The sequence below is a fragment of the Leptopilina boulardi genome, unplaced genomic scaffold (assembly GCF_019393585.1).
Source record: "Leptopilina boulardi isolate dan_hultmark-lab unplaced genomic scaffold, ZJU_Lbou_2.1 LbouV2_305, whole genome shotgun sequence".
Taxonomy (NCBI): Eukaryota; Metazoa; Arthropoda; class Insecta; order Hymenoptera; family Figitidae; genus Leptopilina; species Leptopilina boulardi.
Genome location: NW_026137869.1, coordinates 1,188,781 through 1,210,999, shown reverse-complemented (window position 1 = coordinate 1,210,999; position 22,219 = coordinate 1,188,781). Strand labels below are relative to the sequence as shown.

The 22,219-nt window shown below is 27.0% G+C and overlaps 1 protein-coding gene across 7 annotated transcripts in view; it reads right to left on the bottom strand.

Moving 5' to 3' along the window:
- Window positions 1–1,749: 1,749 nt before the first annotated feature.
- The window catches only part of LOC127283019 (transcription factor collier), a 119,553-nt gene continuing 99,083 nt past the window's right edge, over window positions 1,750–22,219 (bottom strand). Inside the window, exons 7-14 of one of the 7 annotated variants that reach the window (XR_007843281.1) lie at window positions 18,089–18,170; window positions 16,407–16,545; window positions 10,077–10,231; window positions 9,826–9,952; window positions 9,226–9,564; window positions 7,423–7,644; window positions 4,911–5,150; window positions 1,751–4,331 (exon numbers count right to left, since the gene is read on the bottom strand). Coding sequence is in view for 3 of the 7 variants with exons in the window: in XM_051307656.1 (XP_051163613.1) it covers window positions 4,219–4,331; window positions 7,423–7,644; window positions 9,226–9,564; window positions 9,826–9,952; window positions 10,077–10,231; window positions 16,407–16,545; window positions 18,089–18,170 (1,177 nt within the window). In the remaining 4 variants the exon portion in view is untranslated. Of the gene's footprint in view, window positions 4,332–4,910; window positions 5,151–7,422; window positions 7,659–9,225; window positions 9,565–9,825; window positions 9,953–10,076; window positions 10,232–16,406; window positions 16,546–18,088; window positions 18,171–22,219 lie in introns of those variants that run through there. The other 6 variants (XR_007843282.1, XR_007843284.1, XR_007843285.1 and 3 more) reach the window with 6 other exon arrangements.

Genomic DNA, 22,219 nt, shown 5'->3' with positions numbered 1-22,219 from the left:
GTTCAATGAAACATAATACTATTGAATAACAAAAATATAGTAAAGATTAAAGATCATTGGTAATCAGCAGATGTTAATGTTCTTTTGGTAGTTTGTGCGATGAAACACAATAGCCTTATATTTATATGGAGTGAGGGGGGGGGCTCTATCTTTCTCACAAACAAAATTCAAATGGGAGCTACCAGTACGCACATCAATGTATATGATTTTATCAGTATTAACTGTCAAGGGGTGCAACATTTCTAGATTGCTCATATCCAGTCATCGTTGATCTTCATCCCCCATTGCACATAATTCCAAATTGAAGTTCAGTGTATAGAATTCGTGAGGGCCCACACCAAATGACATCTTCACAACCTCAATTTTTATTATAGTATCTATTTATTTTTTTTTTGCTATCTATTTTTATTATTTAAATTTTTAACAAATAGAAAAATTATTGATTGAAATACAATTTATTTAATTTAGATAAAATTTATTTAGTTCAAATAAATATTTATTTGAACCGTATAATTTTTATTTGAATTAAATAAAAAATTTTATTTCCGCCATATAAATGGGCTAGTAGGCTGTGAGACAATTATACGTTTATTTAAGTCAAATGTATTATATTTGGTTCAAATAAAACATTTCTCTGGGTGAAGTAATCGATTATTTGAATCAAATAAATAATTATTTGAATCAAATAAATAATTATTTGAATCAAATAAATTTTTCTTTCATTGTAATAACTAATTATTGGTAGTAAAAATTAAGATTAGTGGTTAAAAATTGAAACAAAAGAGAAGCAAAAAAAAAAAAAAAAATTACTTATAATGACAAGTAAAGTAAACTTTTATTAGAGGCTTGTTTCATTGTGCGCGGTGAAAAAAAAAGAAAAAAAAAAATTGGAGAGAACATGTTACCAGGGTCAACAAAATAGCGACGAAACAGGATATGTTCTCTCTTGAGGACCACTTCGGAACGATTAGTTCACATGGTGTCCCATTACATGAAAACGCACGCTATTGTGGGGTGGCTGTTTGTGTTATTAGATTTAGATTGAGAGGCACGTGCACATAAAACGGGATTGGTCGCGTGCCGAATCGCAAACGTTACAAAATACAAAAACATTGTGTATATGAAATTACTTTCGCGCTTTTTCTTATATACATCCACTAAAAATAGTCTCACATTAATTAGTTATATAATGTATATATGTATCAAATAGCATATTTGCTTTTATGAAAAAAGCACTTTCATCTTTTTTTTTTTTTGTCATTGTGCATACAATTTTACCCTTAAAAAAATTTATAGCTAAATTTTGTTAAAACAATTTTTTTTTTAATTATTATTCTTTTATTATATTCTAAATAATTATCATTTTATCTGTAATTTATTTATAAATAAATTTATAAATATATATATAATTATTATAAATATTATAATTTACTATATTTATAAATATTTTATAATTTATTATATCACTATGTATAATTTACTATACCCAGAGAAATGTTTTATTTAAACCTAGAAAACCTATTCTAGAATTACCGACATAGAAATCTACCTTAACGACTGATGGTAAAACAGTTTTAAAAAAGTTGATAAAAATCTAAAAAAAAATCTTTACCATCAGTCGGTAAGGTTGATTTCTATGTCGGTAATTTTTTATATCTTTCAAAAAAATGCATTTAAAATATAAATAAAGAAAATATAAATAAAACTGTTATTCAGGATAGAGGGAATGAATAATAAAAATTATTTCAGTGAATCCAAAATGTTTAATTCCCAAAAATGTAGTACAATTTATAGTAATATACATAGACATGTTCTTGTTTTGTGTATTTGAGTGAGTTTTTTTTTTTTTTTTTTTTTGTTTTTCTTTAATGTATATTGAAATAGCGGTAACATTATGTGTAGAATGTTATTTAATAAATAGATTAAATAAAAAAGTATACAATAACGAAGCAATGAAGAAACATTCTTTTCTTTTCAATATTATAATTTTTAGAATACAGTAAATTTCAATTAGAAAAAGTGTTCCAGTGAGATATGTATTCTCTTCACTTATATAATTAATATTTATGATATGCAAAAAACAACTTCTATTAGGACCGAAGTTACAATATAATTTATATTCTCTCGTCAATATATATAAATGATTGTTAAATAAAAATTATTTTTCAAAAAATTGTACTTGAGTTCTTGTTTTTTTTTTTTTTTATGAAATTGTGGACTCGTCTTCGGATACTTTGGTTCTTTTCGTATACTTTCATATATATGAGTCATGTATATTAAGATTTGTTTTGTATCGATCTTTTTTCCGAACAATCCAAAACTAATATACGTTTATACATTACAAATGCAGGGTTTAACTTTTCAATGATCCGTGGGAAATTATTTCTTTTTTTTTCAATTAACTTAAAATCTAATTGATATTAAATTAAATAAATAATTTTTTTTTTAAAAAAGATATTGTATTTTAGTCACATAAACATTTTGGAAACATTTTCAAAAGTTAAACCATGTCTTTTTCCATGTGGAATAAACTACGGACTCTCTAAAGATTATGTACACTTATATATAACAACGTTTATTCTACAAACGCGTTACTACGCCTCAAAAACGCGTATCATGGAAATAGCTAATTATATATATTTTTAATTTTTTTGTATTTTGTACATCGCAACAATATTTACAATTAATGTACAAATTATTTATTTTATTTTCGCAGTTGACGTTTATATATGTTTAATAATAATAATAATAATAATAATAATAAACTATCACGATATTGGGTTAGTCTGCTTGTGAGACAATTTTTAAATTTTTTTTTCATTTTTTATGGATTTGTGGACAAAATTCACTTTTGTCTTTCTAAAAACTATTAAGTCTGTTACTCATTGATAAGCGATATGTCCGTCTATTGGAATTTTTCTTCTTTTCTTTTTCTTCTTCCATCTTTTCTTTATATTTCGCAAGCTCTCTTTCTCTCACTATATCTCTAAACTTCCCGAACTGTACAACATCGTCCGACTGATATAAAATATTCACTGTTTTGTTACTTCTTTGCTGGCAGATGAGGCGAAACTTGCTATATTTTCTCCTTAGCTAGGAAAAGAATTCTTCGATAACATGCCCCTTACATTGTTTTTTATATATAAAATTTTTAACAAAAATTTTTTTTTCCTACTTTTTTTTTTTTGCCTTGAATTTCAGTTTTTTATTTTGCACTTATGCGGAAATGAAAATTTTTACAAAATAGAAAATTTCAATTGAAAATTTTAATTGTCAAATGGAATTTTTTTTTATTAAAATAACTAATTGCAAAATTAAATAAATTATTATAATATAAATCTAATGTGAAAATTTTCATTTATACAAGGGCGATATTTATTTTTTTTTTTCATTTACAAAATTAAGAATTTTTGTTAAATATAGAAACAATTCGTTGCATCACAGCTATAAATGGTGTTTTTAATAAAAATAATTGTTGAATCATTTTTAAGTAACTCAATTCCTTTAACGAATCATCAATTTCCTTTAATTTGTTTTTTTTTTTAATCAATTGAAAACAAGGCATAAAAATTGACATTGAACAAAATAATTTCTTTTATCACAAAATATGAATTAAAAAAAGAAACAAAAAAAAAATTATTGATTTTTGAAAATTTTTTTAATTTTACCTGTTATTTTACTGTCATTTCTTTTTTTCTTCTAATTCTATCACAAATCAATTATTTTTTTTACAATAAATGATGCGAAGAATTAATTTTTATATTAGGTAAGTTTTTTTTTTCTTGCGTGAAAAATTCCAATATGAATTTTCCACGAGGAAAATCCTGCTTCCTCTTATTAAAAATTATTATTAGATATGTATACAATATTATATAATTCGACTGTGTCAACTAATTTAGACGATTTCTTTTTCTTTTTTTGTAAATTGAAATTTGCACTGGTCTTTTAATTTTTTTAACTCGTCATTATATAATTTCTAATTACTATTTTAAAAATTTCCTATAATTCAGTGATTGTTATTTCTATTGATACAATTCATGTTATGATGTTTTTTTTTTTGAGAAAAAAAATAAATTTTTTTGCAGGAAAATTGAATCAGCAGATGAGGTGAGTTGAAATTTTTTTTTTCCAGAATATCAAAGCTCCGCCGCAATTTTCTTATTGACTTGCCAATAAATATAAGATATTCACTCTCGGCGTAGCTTACATCTCGTAACACTATTTACCATTCGAGGATAAAAGTGGACTACCAGTTGTTGAATATCCTTGATTACAGGTAGGCAACATAAATGGATTCATATTGAATGGTGATCCAACTACTTCTCCCAATCCTGAAACATTATTTATTTTTACAATTTTTGAAAAGAAAATTATTTTAATAAACAAAGTATCAAAAAAAAAAAAATTAAAAAAATTAATAACATTAAAAGACAATTTTTTTTACCGAAAACAATTTTTTATCACTTTCTTGGAAGGAAAAAAAATTGTTCTTTAAAAAGTAATTGTCTTTTAAAATGTTTCGCAAATTTATTTTTTTTAAAAAAAGAACAAAAAGGAGGTACAGAGGAGAAAATTTAAACAAATTATTATAAACAAGCACGTGCATGAAATGGAAGTAATTAGAGAAATTCATTGTAAAATAACAAATTTTTGTTGAAAAAAAAAATATTTATCGACGAAATTTAGTATTTATATTATTTTAAGAGTAAAATTTGTCTTATAAATATAAAAATTCTATCTTGGCTAAATTATAAATATAAAAAAGGGGGGATAAATTTTTTTTTCATTAAAACATGCAACATGCAAATTTATAATTTGTTTAAATAATTTATGTTTATTATTATTATTTATTTTATATAAAAAATTGAAAAAATGGGAAGAAAAAAATAATTTATGTGCGGAGTACCTACACTCTTTTTCTTAGCCGGATTCTCATAATTTTTTTGTTTTTTGTTTTTTTTTTTTTTTTTTTAATCACAGTGCATGGGGTTGGTGATGGTGGTGGTGGACGGTTAGCGGTTACTGGGCGGCTGTGGCGAGGTGGTGCTGTGTGGACCAGTGCGGTGGGACTGAGGTGGTCGGTGGTCGAACTACAGGGGCGAACGCACTTCCGTCCCCGGACGTATAGAAAATGCCATATTGTTCGTGCGCTAAAATGAAAATCCACAAGGAAAATCATAAGTGTGAATGCAAACAAAAGTGTGATAAAAAAAAGAGAAAGAAAGAAAAAGGAAAATTGTGTGCAGCAAAAAAAAAATGCGTGCCAGGCTCGTGCGCATGCAATTAAAAAAAAAAAATTCTTACATAAGAAAAAAATAATAAAAAAAAAAGAATTTAATATTTTAACAGTCTTCTAAAAACAATAAAATTATTGTATTTTATATTCTGATTATTTTTATTTATTATTATTTTTATTCTTTACTATTTTTATTCTTTGCTATTTTTATTCTTTATTCTTTGATATTTCTATTCTTTGATATTTCTATTCTTTGCTATATTTATTCTTTACTATTTTTATTCTTTATTCTTTGATATTTATATTCTTTGCTCTTTTACTTTTTGATATTTCTATTCTTTGCTATTTTTATTCTTTATTCTTTGATATTTTTATTCTTTCCATTTTTATTCTTTATTCGTTGATATTTCTATTCTTTGATATTTCTATTCTTTGCTATTTCTATTCTTTGCTATTTCTATTCTTTGATATTTTTATTCTTTAATATTTTTATTCTTTATTCTTTGATATTTCTTTTCTTGGATATTTCTATTCTTTGCTATTTCTATTCTTTGCTATTTTTATTCTTTACTATTTTTATTCTTTAATATTTTTATTCTTTATTCTTTGATATTTCTATTCTTTGCTATTTTTACTTTTTGCTATTTATATTCTTTGCTATTTTTATTATTTATTCTTTAATATTTATATTCTTTGCTATTTTTATTCTTTATTCTTTGATATTTCTATTCTTTGCTATTTTTATTCTTTATTCTTTGATATTTCTATTCTTTGCTTTTTTACTTTTTAGTATTTCAATTCTTTGCTATTTTTACTCTTTATTCTTTAATATTTCTATTCTTTATTCTTTAATATTTCTATTCTTTGCTATTTATATTCTTTGCTATTTTTATTCTTTATTCTTTGACATTTCTATTCTTTGCTATTTCTATTCTTTGCTATTTTTATTCTTTACTATTTTTATTCATTAATATTTTTATTCTTTATTCTTTGATGTTTATATTCTTTGATATTTCTATTCTCTGCTATTTTTATTCTTTGATATTTGTATTTTTTGTTATTTTTATTCTTTAATATTTTTATTCTTTACTATTTTTATTCTTTATTCTTTAATATTTTTATTCTTTGCTATTTTTATTCTTTGATATTTATTTTCTTTGCTATTTCTACTCTTTGTTATTTTTATTCTTTAATATTTTTATTCTTTGCTATTTATAGTCTTTTTTATTTTTATTCTTAAAATTTTGTTCTATTCTTCGCTATTTATATTCTTTGCTATTTCTATTCTTTGTTATTTTTATTCTTTATTCTTTAATATTTTTATTCTTTATTCTTTAATATTTTTATTCTTTGCTATTTTTATTCTTTGATATTTATTTTCTTTGCTATTTCTACTCTTTGTTATTTTTATTCTTTAATATTTTTATTCTTTGCTATTTATATTCTTTTTTATTTTTATTCTTAAAATTTTTTTCTATTCTTTGCTATTTTTATTCTTTATTACTATTTTTATTATTATAATAGGACCAATATATTAGGACAATATATTTTAAATTCCTATAATTATTATTAATTATATCAAATTATTTTTTTATTATTATTATTATTATTATTATTATTAATTTTATTGAAAATATTTTATTGGTAGAAATTTTAAATAAGTAATAAAATGAATTAGAAACTCTAAAAGAGTTCTTTGTTTCGCAAAATACACTTGTACTCTTGTAATTGAGACGCCTCGGTATTGTGTCTCAATAACTCGAGTTTTAGTGTATAATAAAACTATAAATTTTTTTTTTCAAACTAGTGTTGAAGATTATTATATATTATTACATTGCAATCAAAATAGAAATTATTATTTAAATTATTAGCAAATAGAAATTTATTTATTTAAAATAAAAATTATTTTCTCAATTTGCAAAAAAAAAATATCTTCATCAATTGTCACCGTTAATTTTTATTAGCAAATTTTCAAAAAAAAAAAAGTGCGATTTTAAAATTGTTGGGCAATTTGAAGTTTTTTCAGAATATAAAATTAATATACTGCTTTCTCGTTGTATCGTATCTTGTAACATTAAGAAGATAAGCGCTTGCGCCATATAATAGAAAGAGAAAGAGAGAGAGAGTGAGAGAGAGAGAGAAATGTTCGCTGTTAATTAGGCTTTTGGTATGGTGGTAAGACTTACGCGAAGTGTAGAGGGTCGGACTTCCGGTGTAGGGATTGGCGACGGAGTAGCTTCCGCTGGTGCTGTGACTGTGCGGCGTACTGGCGGAACTTCCACAATAACCACCACTGGTTACAACCCCCCGTGGACTCGCGCTACTACTTTGCCTATAGGCGTCGACAGTGCCGCCGTTACCGCCGCCACCTCCACCGCCTCCGGCACCTGACGTCACTGAACCACCGTCTAAAAATAGAAACCTGCCCGTCATACAACAAAATCGTCAGTATCCGATTTTTTAACTTCAACAATAACTAAATTTGCCTCAAACAAAATTTAATCCCTCCTATTTAATCCCTAATTTTTTTATTTATTTTATTTTACTACTTTTTTATTTTTATTATTTTACTATTTTTTTTACTATTTTTTATACTATTTTTTTACTATTTTTTTTACTATTTTTTTTACTATTTTTTTTACTATTTTTTTACTATTTTTTTTACTATTTTACTATTTCGGAAATTGATATAGAGAATTTTGTATGACAAAAGCGTTTTTAATTCTTTGTTGGTTTAGTTTCAGTAGTAAAAGTCAGTTTTAGTCAGACAAAATTTTGTCATTATTTTTGTTTAAATTCAGTATCAGTAGAAAAAGTCAAATTTAGTCAGCCCAAATGCTGAAAATTGTAGTATCAGTAGTAAAAATCAGTGTTAGTCAGACAGAATATTGAAAATTTTTATTATTGTATAAAAAGTAGAAATAAATATTTTAGTCAGGTTTTTATTATTTTTAATATCAGTAGTAAAAGTCGATATTAGTAAGACGAAATGTTTCAAATTGTTGTAAATTTAATATCAGTAGTAAAAGTCAATTTTAATCAGGCATAATATTAAAAAACTCTTTATCATTGTATAAACAGTAGTAAAGACATATTTTAGTCAGACAAAAAAAATTTATTATTTGGATTTTTAGTAGTAAATGTCGATTTTAGTTAGACAAAACCTTATAGATTTTTATTATTTTTTCTTTCAGTAGTAAAAGTCGATTTAAGTCAGACTAATGGAATAAATTTTTTGTAAATTGAATGTCAGTAGTAAAGGTCAGTTTTAGTCAGACATAATATTGAAAATTTCTATTATTTTATAAGCAGTAGTAAATAAATATTTTAGTCAAACAAAAAAATTCTTATTAGTAATAAAAGTCGATTTTAGTCAGGCGAAATGCTTAACATTATTGTAAATTTAATATCAGTAGTAAAAATCAGTTTTAGTCAGACGTAATATTAAAAATTCTTATTCTTGTATAAACAGTAGGAAAGACATATTTTAGTCAAACAAAAAAATTCTTATCATTTGGATTTCAGTAGTAAATGTCGATTTTAGTCAGCCCGTTAGCTTAAATTGTTCTAAATTTAATATCAGTAGTAAAAATCAGCTTTAGTCAGACAGATTGTTAAATATTTTCTATAAAATACAAAAATAGTAGTAAAAGTCGATTTTAGTCAGACATAACACCTAAATTTTTGAAAAATTGTATAATTAGTAGTAAAAGTCAATTTTGATCGGACACTGCATTTAAATTCTAGTAAATAAACAATTAGTAGTCAATGTTAGTCTTGTCTATAAAAAAATAATTAAATTTTAGTAGTACAAAAAATTTTTAAATTCTTGTAAATTTAACACAAGTAGTAAAAAAATATTTCAGTCAGACAAATTTCGTTACAATTTGCTAAATCACTGCAATAATATTTAATATTCAAAAATTGTGAAATTTAAATTAAAAAATTTGTTTCTTTTCTTTTTTTTTGTTTTAAACAAATTTACTCACCATCCGTCCATTTGGCGGCGCTGCCATTTTCCTGGACGGTGACAGCAAGTTGACCGGTATATGAATTAAATGCTGTCGCTGAACTTGATGTTGGTGGCGCTGGTGGATGACTCGATACAGGACTTCTTGGCGCTCCTGTGATACTTGCATTACTACCCCTTGGCATACTATAAAGTGCCTCAGCAAGATCGGCAGCTCTTTTTAAAATAATTTCTTTTGGCAATTTTTCTGGATCGCCAGGATGTCGTGGTATTAATTTTTGTAACCTCTGGAATCCATAGTCAATCGTTGGTTCGTTCAATGCTGAAAATTTCGAAAAATTCTCATTTTTTTCTAAACCTAAAAAAAATAAAAACAAAAATTCTTTCGATTGTAATTAAAAAAAAAAAAATTTCCTGTAAAAAAAATTTTTGATTTCTTTGCAGAAAAAAAAGAAGTAAATCATAAAATGTAAAAATAATTTTTTTTTGTTTTATTATTATTATTATAATTACTAAATAATATTATTATTATATAATTTTTATCACTTTTATATCGTTTTATTATTTTTATTTGGAAAAAAAATAATTATAGAAAAAAAAATGAATAATATTTACTTACAGACATAAACAAATCTTCCTGGAGAACCTTTACAGAATTGTTTACTTTTATAGGATAATGTCACTTCAACAACTCCGGGTATTTGTCGTGGTGGTGTTTGCACTCTTATTGCATGGGCCGTTATTAACTGTGAATAAAAAAAAACAAAAGTAAGAAACAATATCTGTATAACGTTGAAAAAGCATAAAGATATATGAGAAAAGTGAAATTATTTTCTGTAGAAATTTCATGCAATTAAAGTTATAACGAACCTCACTCCATACGAGCATTGTGCCGAATACGACTTGTAACCCATCGAAGAAATTGTCACCGATTATTATCACTGTTGAACCCCCCTGCGTCCACCCCTCGCTAGGTGATATCGCTTTTATGCAGGGAGTCGCAACTGGAATTGGTGGATAGATGCCTGTAAAAAAAAAACAGAAAAGAAATTTTTTTTAGTTTATTTTTATAGTAATTTTGGAAAATTTGACATTTTATAATATTTAATATTTTTGTTAATGTAATTTTATTGGCAATAGTAATTTATATTAGTAGTAATTTTATTACTGATAGTAATTTTTATTAGTAATAGTACTTTTTATTATTGGTAATTTTTACAACTAATAGTATTTTTTATTAAGAATAGTAATTTTATTAGTAATAGTAATTTTTATTAGTAATAGTAACTTTTATTAGTAATAGTAATTTCATTACTGTTAGTAATTTTTAAAAATAATATTGTTTACTACTAATAGTAATTTTTATTAGTAATAGTAATTTTTTCATTAGTAATTTTTAATACTGATAGTATTATGTATTACTAATAGTAATTGTAATTAATAAAAGTAATTTTATCACCTATAGTATTTTTTATTAGTAATTGTAGGTAATTTCATTTCTGATAGTAACTTTTAAAATTAATAGTATTGTTTTCTACTAATAGTAATTTTATTACTGATAGTAATTTTTATTAGTAATAGTATTTTTTTATTAGTAATTTTTAATACTAATAGTATTTTGTATTACTAATAGTAATTGTAATTAGTAAAAGTAATTTTATCACCTATAGTATTTTTTATTAGTAATTGTAGGTAATTTCATTACTGATAGTAACTTTTAAAATTAATAGTATTGTTTTCTACTAATAGTAATTTTATTACTGATAGTAATTTTTATTAGTAATAGTACTTTTTATTATTGGTAATTTTTACTACTAATATTATTTTTTATTAAGAATAGTAATTTTATTATCAAAAGTAATTTTTATTAGTAATAGTAATTTCATTACTGATAGTAATTTTTAAAAATAATATTGTTTACTACTAATAGTAATTTTTATTAGTAATAGTAATTTTTTTATTAGTAATTTTTAATACTAATAGTATTTTGTATTACTAATAGTAATTGTAATTAGTAAAAGTAATTTTATCACCTATAGTATTTTTTATTAGTAATTGTAGGTAATTTCATTTCTGATAGTAACTTTTAAAATTAATAGTATTGTTTTCTACTAATAGTGATTTTATTACTGATAGTAATTTTTATTAGTAATAGTACTTTTTTTGATTGGTAATTTTTACTACTAATAGTATTTTTTATTAAGAATAGTAATTTTATTATCAAAAGTAATTTTTATTAGTAAAAGTAATTTCATTACTGATAGTAATTTTTAAAAATAATATTGTTTACTACTAATAGTAATTTTTATTAGTAATAGTAATTTTTTTATTAGTAATTTTTAATACTAATAGTATTTTGTATTACTAATAGTAATTGTAATTAGTAAAAGTAATTTTATCACCTATACTATTTTTTATTAGTAATTGTAGGTAATTTCATTACTGATAGTAACTTTTAAAATTAATAGTATTGTTTTCTACTACTAGTAATTTTTAATACTTGTAGTATTTTTAAAATACTGATAGTAATTTCATTACTAATAGTAATTTTAATTAGTAAAAGTAATTTGATTACCAATAGTAATAGCAATTACTAATAGTAATTTTAATTAGTAAAAGTAATTTTATTACCAACAGTAATAGTAATTACTGATAGTAATTTTAATTAGTAAAAGTAATTTTATTACCAATAGTAATAGTAATTACTAATAGGAATTTTAATTATTAGTAATTTTTAATACTAATAGTAATTTCAATTATTAGTAATTTTTAATACTAATAGTAATTTCAATTATTAGTAATTTTTAATACTAATAGTAATTTTAATTATTAGTAATTTTATTATTACTAGTATACTATAATAATAATTTGATTACTAATTGTAATTTTATAACTAATAGTACACGGAAAAAAAAATCTTCACCTGAAACAGCAAAAGTTTTCACTATTCTAGAGAACAATATCGCTGTTTCAGATAAAGATTTTTTCCCTGTAATAATATATAAATTAAAAAAAAGAGAGAAATATTTTTTAAGAACACCAATTATATTAATTACTGATATAATTAATGAAGAAATCGGTTTAAAAAAAAGAAAATTGTAGCAAAACCAAATTGAAATGCTCATTAGTCGAACAGAGATAAAAAGAAAAAAAAAAAAAGAAAAACCACCCCCCTCCTCCATATAAATTGCGATCTGTTTGTTCATCAGGGACGTTTGCCCCGTAAGTGACTATAGTGAGAGGTAAAAAAAAAAAACCACTCGTGTATAAGAGGAGAATGAAAGGTAAAACAAAATCGTGTGCAACCGCGCGTGGGGGATCCAGTTGGTCCAGGGGGTTGGGATATGGAAAATTATCTGAATATTCTGTTTATTCGTTGGAGGCCGAATATATATATATATATATTTCCTCGCGTTATACAGTACAAGGAGATTTCACATGAAAGTGGGATGAGGGGGAAGGGGAAGAAAATACACGCCTGTAGTTGGAAGAGAATAAGAAAAGGAAACGATGTGAAAGATAGAGAAACAAAAATAGGATATATAGAGAGACAAAATGAGAGAGAGAGAGAGAGAGAAATGGAAGATCGAGAGAAAGGGGGAGATCGAGAATGAGAGTCACAGAAGAGAAGGGTTGTGCAACAAGAGGGAAAAGGACGAACGATTTTCTCTCTTTGCTTCGAATTTATAACCCAATGATATCATTTTGTACCTCGGGAAAGTCAAGCCTCCCCCGTAACACGTTTTCAGCCTTCCTCGGCATGAATCGAGCCACCAGCGAACGTTGGCGGCACAGTGGCTGACATCGTGTGGTATATTGCCAAGCAGTGACTCTCAAACACTTTTCGTGAGCGTTGACTGCGAATAATAAATCTCGTCGTTCTTAACAAACTGCCGCGAGAGTCGTTTGTCGCTCACCCCCCCCCCACCACCCCTCCTCCCTTTTTCTCATCCCTTGTGCGAGCGTTTTATATATATGAAACACTCTATACATTACGAATCTACTCTATTGTCTCTATCTTTTTCTCTCCCTCTCTTCTTTTTTTTTTAAATCGAGCAATTTTTTCTCATTTAGTAATTGTTTTAGTAGTTAATTTTAAATTTAGTTGGGAAAAAACACTTTAATAAAGTAAAAGTTTTAGTAGTAAAAGTCGATTTTAGTCAGACAAATAGTTATTAAAATTGTTGTTAATTGAATGTCAGTAGTAAAAATCATATTTAGTCAGACAGAAGGTTCTAAATTCTTCGTTTTATTAAATCAGTAGTAAAAAAGTGTTTAGTCAGGCAAAACGATTTTTTAAATTTTGAATTCAGTAGTAAAAAAAGTGTTTAGTCAGACAAAACAATTTCTTTAATTTTGTCTTCAGTAGTAAAAGTCGTTTTTAGTCAGACAAAATTTCTTTGAATTCTTGCATATCAAATACCAATTAGTAGTAAAAATCGATTTTAGTCAGACAAAAAGCTTTCACTTGTTGTAATTTTTAATATTAGTACCTAGTAAAAATAATTTTTAGTCGGATTGTATATTTTAATTTTTTTCTATTGTATAATCAGTAGTAAAAATCGATTATAGTCAGACAAAAAGCTTTCACTTGTTGTATTTTTTAATATTAGTAGTAAAAATCATTTTTTGTCAGACTGTATATTTTAATTTTTTTCTATTGTATAATCAGTAGTAAAAGACAATTTTAGTCAGACAAAAGCTTTAAAAAAAATTTTCAGTAGTGAAAGTAGTTTCTGGTTTGACAAATAGCTACAAATTGATGTAAATTTAATATTAGTAGTAAAAATAATTTCTAGTCGGACAAAATGTTTCTATTTTTTTTATAAAAATGTATAATTAGTAGTAAAAGTTGATTTTAGTCAGACGAAATGCTTACAATTGTTGTTAATTCAATATCAGTAGTAAAAATCAGTTTTAGTCAGACAGGATATTGAAAATTCTTCTCATTATATGAACAGTAGTAAATAGGAGTAAAAGTCGATTTTGGTCAGACAAAATGCTTAAAATTGTTTTAACTTTAATATCAGTAGTAAAAACCACATTTAGTCAGACAGAATATTAAAAATTCTTATTGCCTAAACAGTAAAGATATATTTAAGTCAGAGAAAAAGATTTTTATAATTTTAATTTCAGTAGTAAAAGTGGTTTTTAGTCAGCCAAACATATTTTTATAATTTTTATTTCAGTAGTAAAAGTCGTTTTTAGTCAGACGAAATTTTATTCTCAATCTAATATTAGTAGTAGAATACGAGTAGTGTCAGACAAAACATTTTTTACTTTTTTGTAAGTATAATAAATAACTTTCTAAAAAAAATTAATTCTCCTAAACGTACCAGTAGTAAAAGTCAGTCACAGTCAGACAAAAAATTGTTGTTGTTAGTTCCTTATTTCTCTCCTTACTAATCTTTGAAAATTAGAAATGGGCGATAGAGAACGAAGACAAGAGGTGTGTAAAATAAAGAATAAAGAATAAAGAATAAAGAATAAAGAATAAAGAATAAAGAATAAAGAATAAAGAATAAAGAATAAAGAATAAAGAATAAAGAATAAAGAATAAAGAATAAAGAATAAAGAATAAAGAATAAAGAATAAAGAATAAAGAATAAAGAATAAAGAATAAAGAATAAAGAATAAAGAATAAAGAATAAAGAATAAAGAATAAAGAATAAAGAATAAAGAATAAAGAATAAAGAATAAAGAATAAAGAATAAAGAATAAAGAATAAAGAATAAAGAATAAAGAATAAAGAATAAAGAATAAAGAATAAAGAATAAAGAATAAAGAATAAAGAATAAAGAATAAAGAATAAAGAATAAAGAATAAAGAATAAAGAATAAAGAATAAAGAATAAAGAATAAAGAATAAAGAATAAAGAATAAAGAATAAAGAATAAAGAATAAAGAATAAAGAATAAAGAATAAAGAATAAAGAATAAAGAATAAAGAAAGAAGAAATAAGAAGGAAGAAAAATAAAGAAGAAATAAAATAGAAGAAAGAAGTAATTTCAAGCCCCTGTCTTTGCGATTCGTGGCATCCAACCAGACAAAAGGTATAGAAGAGTGGAAATGAAGGGGAGAGAGAGAGAGAGAGAATAAGAGTGAGAGATGGAGATAAAGAGCATAGTGGGAAAGAAGAAGACGATAAAGAAAATCAAGAGGGTGAAAAGAAAGCCTGAGAGTATAAAAGGGAGAGAGAAAGAGAGAGAGAGAGAAAGAAAATGGAATATCCTTTCGCGTTCTTCTCCTTCTCCCATTGATTTACATCTTGTCTTTCGAATAGTGGTAGGAACCCAAGAAACGAACAAACGAATGGTGGAACGCCAACGGGGTTATACTAGTGTAGGTTGCAAGGGGGATGATATCAGCCGTTTGTATGCGCGGCCGAGGCCAAACTTTGCTGAATTGCCCTATGACTCCTCTCCCCGAGACACTCCTTTCCTCTCACTTTCCGCACGTGCCCACCATTTCAGAATTTCTCCATCCAGCCTATATATATATATATATATATATATATATATATATATATATATATATATATATATATATATGTTGTTAACCGATCTTCCCAAAATTTCTCTCGCATGTTATTCCCCGACATATAAAAAAAAACTTTACTGTTATTCTTACATTATTCAAAATTCCCCAGCAATCTTCTTATTGCTAGTGTAAGTTATTTTCTTTTTATAAAAAAAATTAAATTTTCGAAATTTTTCCCCCTCCCCCCAAAAAAAAATATATATATACTGCAAAAAAAAATTAGATTAAGTGAAATACACCGAAAAAAATAAAATCTCATAATAAACGGAATTATTTTATTTCAATTTTAATAAAGAAATTATTTTCTACTAATTATTGTTTTATTATTTTATTTATTATTTATCATCTACCAATGAGAATATATTTTTTTTCAATGTAAAAAATAATTAGCCGCTTAAACTTGATTACCAAGTTATTGAAATTAAATATTCATTTATATCTTGTACTGATAATAATCACCTTTGTTGAGAATCGTTCCATCAGCTAAGTAGTAGATTGTTTCTGCGAACATAGGCTTTATGTTTATATTTATATTATAATTGTTTTAAAAAATTTGCAAATTTGCGGTAAACAAGTTTAAGCGGATGGTATATATATATATATTTTTTTTCAAAAAAAAATTTTGCAAAAAATAAAAATTTCTTTTTTCTTTTTTTCTTACACTCACTATTATATTCGCCAGGATCACTTGGGTCCAACCTCTTTGCTCTACGTCCATGTTTGCTGTTATTATGCACAAACATATTGTCCGAAACAGCCAATAAAGGACCTTCCACACCAACTTGCGTCGATATTACAACCTGTAAATTGAAAAAAAAAAATTTATTTATAAAATTAGAATGTAAAAAAAAATTTTTTTTTTTATTTTTTAATTATTAAAAATAAAGGGAAAGAAAAAAGTTATTACAAAATTTGTCAAGAGGTTATCTGGAGAGAATATACATATATATTCCATAAGGAAAGGAAATTTTCTCGAGAGCTTAGCATTTTAATTTTCAACTTTCAGCGATAAGCAATTCCCAAAGAAATTTCTAAGTGTAGTAAATGTTTTAATTTTGGTTGGGCTTCTTGGCTATAGTACGCGTTGAACCGCCAACTACACCAAACGAAAGTACAAAGGGGTCAAGATATATACATATATATATAAAGAAAAGTTGGTGGGGGGGGGAGAGGTAATATTGTGAGATTTTTTTTTTTATTTTCTATTCTTTAATTCTGTCTTTTGTTTTTTGCTCATGGAAAATAATGAAATGTCTGCAACAAATGTTTTCTGGACAAAATTAGTTATCTTATCTAAAAAAAAAAGTTTTTTTTTGTATTTTGCAAAATTTAAATAAAATTACATAATTTTCTGACATTTTTAAAATTAATTATTCAATTTTACTTAATCTCGGTAATTTACTACGTGATTTTTTATAATTTTTTTTTGCAACCAAATTTTTTTTACATCAAATACATTTTTTTTCAGAAATAAATTATTTTGAATTCAACAAATTTTCTCTCCCACTTGGAAAGATTCCCTGGAAAGTGACCCGTGGAGGTTCTATCAGAATTCCGCCGGAACTTCCAACGTAATTCCGTCGAAATTCCATCGGAGTTTCAAAGAATTTCCGATGGGATTCCGACGGAGTTCTGACGGAATTCCGATTAATTTTTTCCAAAATTTTTAGAGTCCTAATTCCGTCGGAATCTCATCGGAAATTCTTTGGAACTTCGATGGAATTCCGACGGAATTACGTTGGAAGTTCCGGCGGAATTCTGAAAGAACCTCCAGGGGGCAATTTCCGGGGAATCTTTCCAAGTGGGCTAAATTAAAAAAAAAATTTCCGATCCTATATTAAAGAAATATTTCTTTGATTCAAAGAAACATTTTTTTGGATGTAGTCTCTCTCACGCGAGAGGATAAAGAAGAAAAAAAAAGGGAAGTCGCGTCTTTATAAATGGGATTTTTTTTTTGCAAATGGGATGCTGAGCTAATTGCCAGACTCTCTTTCTCTCTCTCTCTCTGGCGATTATATACAAGATTCTTAATAGAGAGCTCATTCTCTCTCTCTCTTTTGACTTCTGACACATTTCCTTATCGTAAAAATGAACTTTTTCTTCAATGTAAAATTTTACTCGTTAATATATTAAAAAAAATTAAATTAAATTAAATTAAATTAAATTGTTTCTTATTCTTTGAAGAAGAAGTTAAAGTCAAACTGTCGCTGATGAATTTTGTTAAAAAGATTCTGATTCTCTTGGATTATTTTAAAATTTGTCAAGTATCTCCAGTTGGTTTTTCTTTGAAAAAGCCCAGAAAGGATGTGAAATTAATTCAAATTAAATTTTCCACGCTCTCACCTGAAAACGTCTCATGTCCCTTGGATTTCCAGCGTTCTTAAGACAGTTTTGGTTGCACTTGAGGAAGAACTTGAGGAAGAATCTGAAAGCAAAGTGAGAAAGAGATGGTGAATGAATGAGTGAGATCGGGTTATATATATATATATACTTGGTGGCTTAAACGGTTGACATGGTACTTAACGCTCTTCAACGTTGGGAAACTTAATTAGAACGCCAACTCGGCCGGAAAGCGTGTCTGAATACTGCATAAGCCAATCGTGACCCTGCTTCACTTGCTTCTATTATTCAGCATTTCTCTAGATTAAACCCTCCCCCCTCCTGCGAACCTGACTCACGTGTATGTGTGTGTGTGTGTGTATGTTTCCTCGACCTTTATAACCAAATGGGGCCGTAACATAGAAAATAGTACGCCACAGGTACGCAGCTTCTTAAATGTCAATAGAAACTTTCTCTCTCTCTCTCTCTCTCTCTCTCTCTCTCTCTCTCTCTCTCTGTATATTTGAATTATTTCTCACAATAAGGTTCACTTGTATTTTAAATTTTAACCCTATAGCCTACATTTTAGTCTATATAAATTATTTATATTTTTTTTTCAAAAAAGTATTTTTTGAAAATTTGCCAAAAAAATTTTGGGAATTTTCCGAAAATCCTTCAACATGGACAAAAGAATGGCACAATATTGGCAGCATTGGCCCAATATTGGACCAACATTAATCCTATAATGACCCAATGGTTACTATTTGCATTTTTCCACTGTGAAATAAATATTTACTTAATACAAATAAATATTTATTTGATAATAGTCAAGTAACTGATTATTCTTATAAATTTTAGCCTCACAGTAGAAGGGTAATGTTTCAGTCAGACAGTAAGTTCGAAATTTTTTCTAACTAGGTACAGAAAAGAAATTTTCAATCAGACTTGACTCTATAAATTCTTGTAAATTTACTGTCAGTAGTAAAAGTCAGACAAAGCTTTTCTAAATTCTTGTAAATCAAAGAAAAGTAGTAAAATCCCGTTTCTGTCAGACAAAAACATTTTTATTTCTTGTAAAATTAGTAGTAAATGTCAATTCTAGTCAGACAAAAAATTATTGTTATTTATGTAAATTTTTGTATCACTAGTTAATATTAAATTCAGTTGAATAAAACAATTGAATAATGTAAAAGTTTCAGTAGTAAATATCGATTTTAGTCAGACCAATTGTTGTAAATTGCATTTCAGTAGTAAAAATCGTATTTAGTCAGGCAGAATGTTCTAAATTCTTCGTTTTGTAAAATCAGTAGTAAAAGCTAATTTTAGTTAGACAAAACCTTTGAAGATTTTTTTTTTGTTTTTCAGTAGTAAAAGTCGTTTTTAGTCAAACAATTTTTTTCTCTGAATTTAATAAAACAAATTTAAAAATTTAGTAGTATTTGTTTTAAATTTGACGAAATACTTTTTAGATTTTCATGTTTGAAACAATTTTGTTTTATTCACTTATTGCAATTTTTTTTTTCCAAAAAAAAAAGAAGATAGGAACAATTTAATAAATATACGACACGAGTGTAACGCAACAAACGTGTTACGCGAAGAAATACAGTTACGGTGAAGCTATATTTTTTGCTTTGGGAGAAAGTATGCGTTTGATTTTTCCATGGAATCCCGGAACGCACTCCGTAGGGGGATGACAATGGCGTCCCATGGGACACACACCAGGCCTACCAACCAAAACCAACGAATCAACCAAACCACCCTCTCTCTCTTTTCTTTTTTCTCCCTCTCTCTCGTCTTTTTCTATCCTTCTCTCTTTCTCTCTCTCTCTCTCTCCTTTTTTTCTCTTTCTCTGTTGCGACTCACTCTCTGGCCCATTCCTGATTGTTTCCTGCGCGTCTCTTCCACTTTCTAGATCCTTCTCGATTCACATATCTACTTCATCCTTTTTTTTTTTTTTTTTTGCCTCTACATTCCCTCCCGTAAAAGTACGCCCGAAAAATTTCACCGAATTCAATATCCCCCCCACGATATTCTACATAATTCATGAAAATTGAGCCTCCGGCTTTTTGGCTACACACACACACACACGACGACGAAGTTGTACCTTATGCGAATCCTTCTATCTTTCTCGTCGCTCCTCGGGTTCAGAGTCGCTTTTCTCGCTTTTACCCTTTCCAACTCCTCGTTTTTTTTTCTTTTTTTTTTTTGACTACGTCACTTTTCTTTTTTCGAACCGCTCACGACCTTCCAATATTCGCGATATCTCCGATATAGTATAAGCGTCGCATAAGTTGGCAAAGAGTGCATACATATATATATATATATATATATATATATATATATATATATATATATATATAATATCTTCCATGCCCGGAAATCTGAATTTTTTTTTTGTATAATATATATAGAAAATTTATATGTCAATGCAAAAAAATTAAATAATTGAGAAATACCCAGGTAGAAATTTTGAAAGGGCCCTGGCAGGGCCCAGATCAGGAAGCTCCAAATTCGCATGAAATAGTGAACCCGATCGCCCACTTGGAAAGATTCCCCGGAAAGTGCCCCCTGGAGGTTCTATCAGAATTCCGCCGGAACTTCCAACGTAATTCCGTCGGAATTCCATCGGAGTTCCAAAGAATTTCCTATGGGATTCCGACGAAGTTCCGATGGAATTCCGACGGAATTAGGACTCTAAAAATTTTGAAAAAAATTAATCGGAATTCCGTCAGAACTCCGTTGGAATCCCATCGGAAATTCTTTGGAACTCCGATGGATTTCCGACGGAATTACGTTTGAAATTCCGGCGGAATTCTGATAGAACCTACAGTGGGTACTTTCTGGGGAATCTTTCCAAGTGGGAGAGAAAATTTGTTGAATTCAAAATAATTTATTTCTGGAAAAAAATGTATTTGATGTAAAAAAATTTGGTTGCAAAAAAAATTATAAAAAATCACGTAGTAAATTACCGAGATTAAGTAAAATTGAATAATTAATTTTAAAAAAAGTCAGAAAATTATGTTATTTTATTCTGCAAAATTCAAAAAAAAAACTTTTTTTTTTAGATAAGATAACTAATTTTGTCCAGAATTCCGCCGGAACTTTCAACGTAATTCCGTCGGAATTTCATCGAAGTTCCAAAGAATTTCCTATGGGATTCCGACGGAGTTCCGATGGAATTCCGACGGAATAGGACTGTAAAAATTTTGAAAAAAATTAATCAGAATTCCGTAAGAATTCCGTCCGAACTCCGTTAGAATTCAATCGGAAATTCTTTGGAACTCCGATGGAATTACGACGGAATTACGTTCCGGCGGAATTCTGATAGAACCTCCAGGGGGCACTTTCCGGGGGAATCTTTACAAGTGGGCGGGGCCACAAAAAAAAACCCTATTTCAATTAAAATCGATTATAACCGGGGCCCGACCAGAGCCTGCTTTGGCCCTGGTTCCCTGTTTCAACCAGGTAAGAGCCAGGTTGCCGATTTTTTGCACGGGTAATTCAGTTATTGTAATATTGCTTAACAATACCTCAAGAAAATTTATATCCTGTGTAGAAATTGACCTACCAGGGCCCTAGTGGGAAATGAAACGCTAATCGGGGTCAAATCAGGGCGGCCAGAACATTTAGATTTGCTAATCAGGGCTAAATCAGGCACGACATTTTATTTTCCTAATAGGGCAGTCTGATCCGGCCCCGATCTGGGCCATGGCAAAATTTATGCACAGGTACTTGACTATTAGCAAAAAATAATTATTTTAATCAATTAAATGGTATTTATTTCAAATAAAGAAATTATTAGTTCAAAGACAATTTAATTAATTTAAATAAAAATTACCCGTGCGGAAATTTTGACAGGGCTCAAATCGGGGCTAGATAAGGCTGCCCTATTAGGGAATGAAACACCGCGCCTGATGTGGCTCTAATTAATGTAACCCCTGATGTAACTCTAATCAGATTTTTCTATAGTCGCCCTAATTTGACCCTGATCAGCGTTTCATTCCCTACCAGGGCCCCGATAGGGCAATTTCTACACGTGTATTTGGTTCAAGTAAATATTTATTTGATAATAGTCAAATATAAACGAGTATTTGAATAAAATAAATTTTTTTCCAGTGCAATTAATTATTTTGCAAAAACAGGTAAATATTGCGA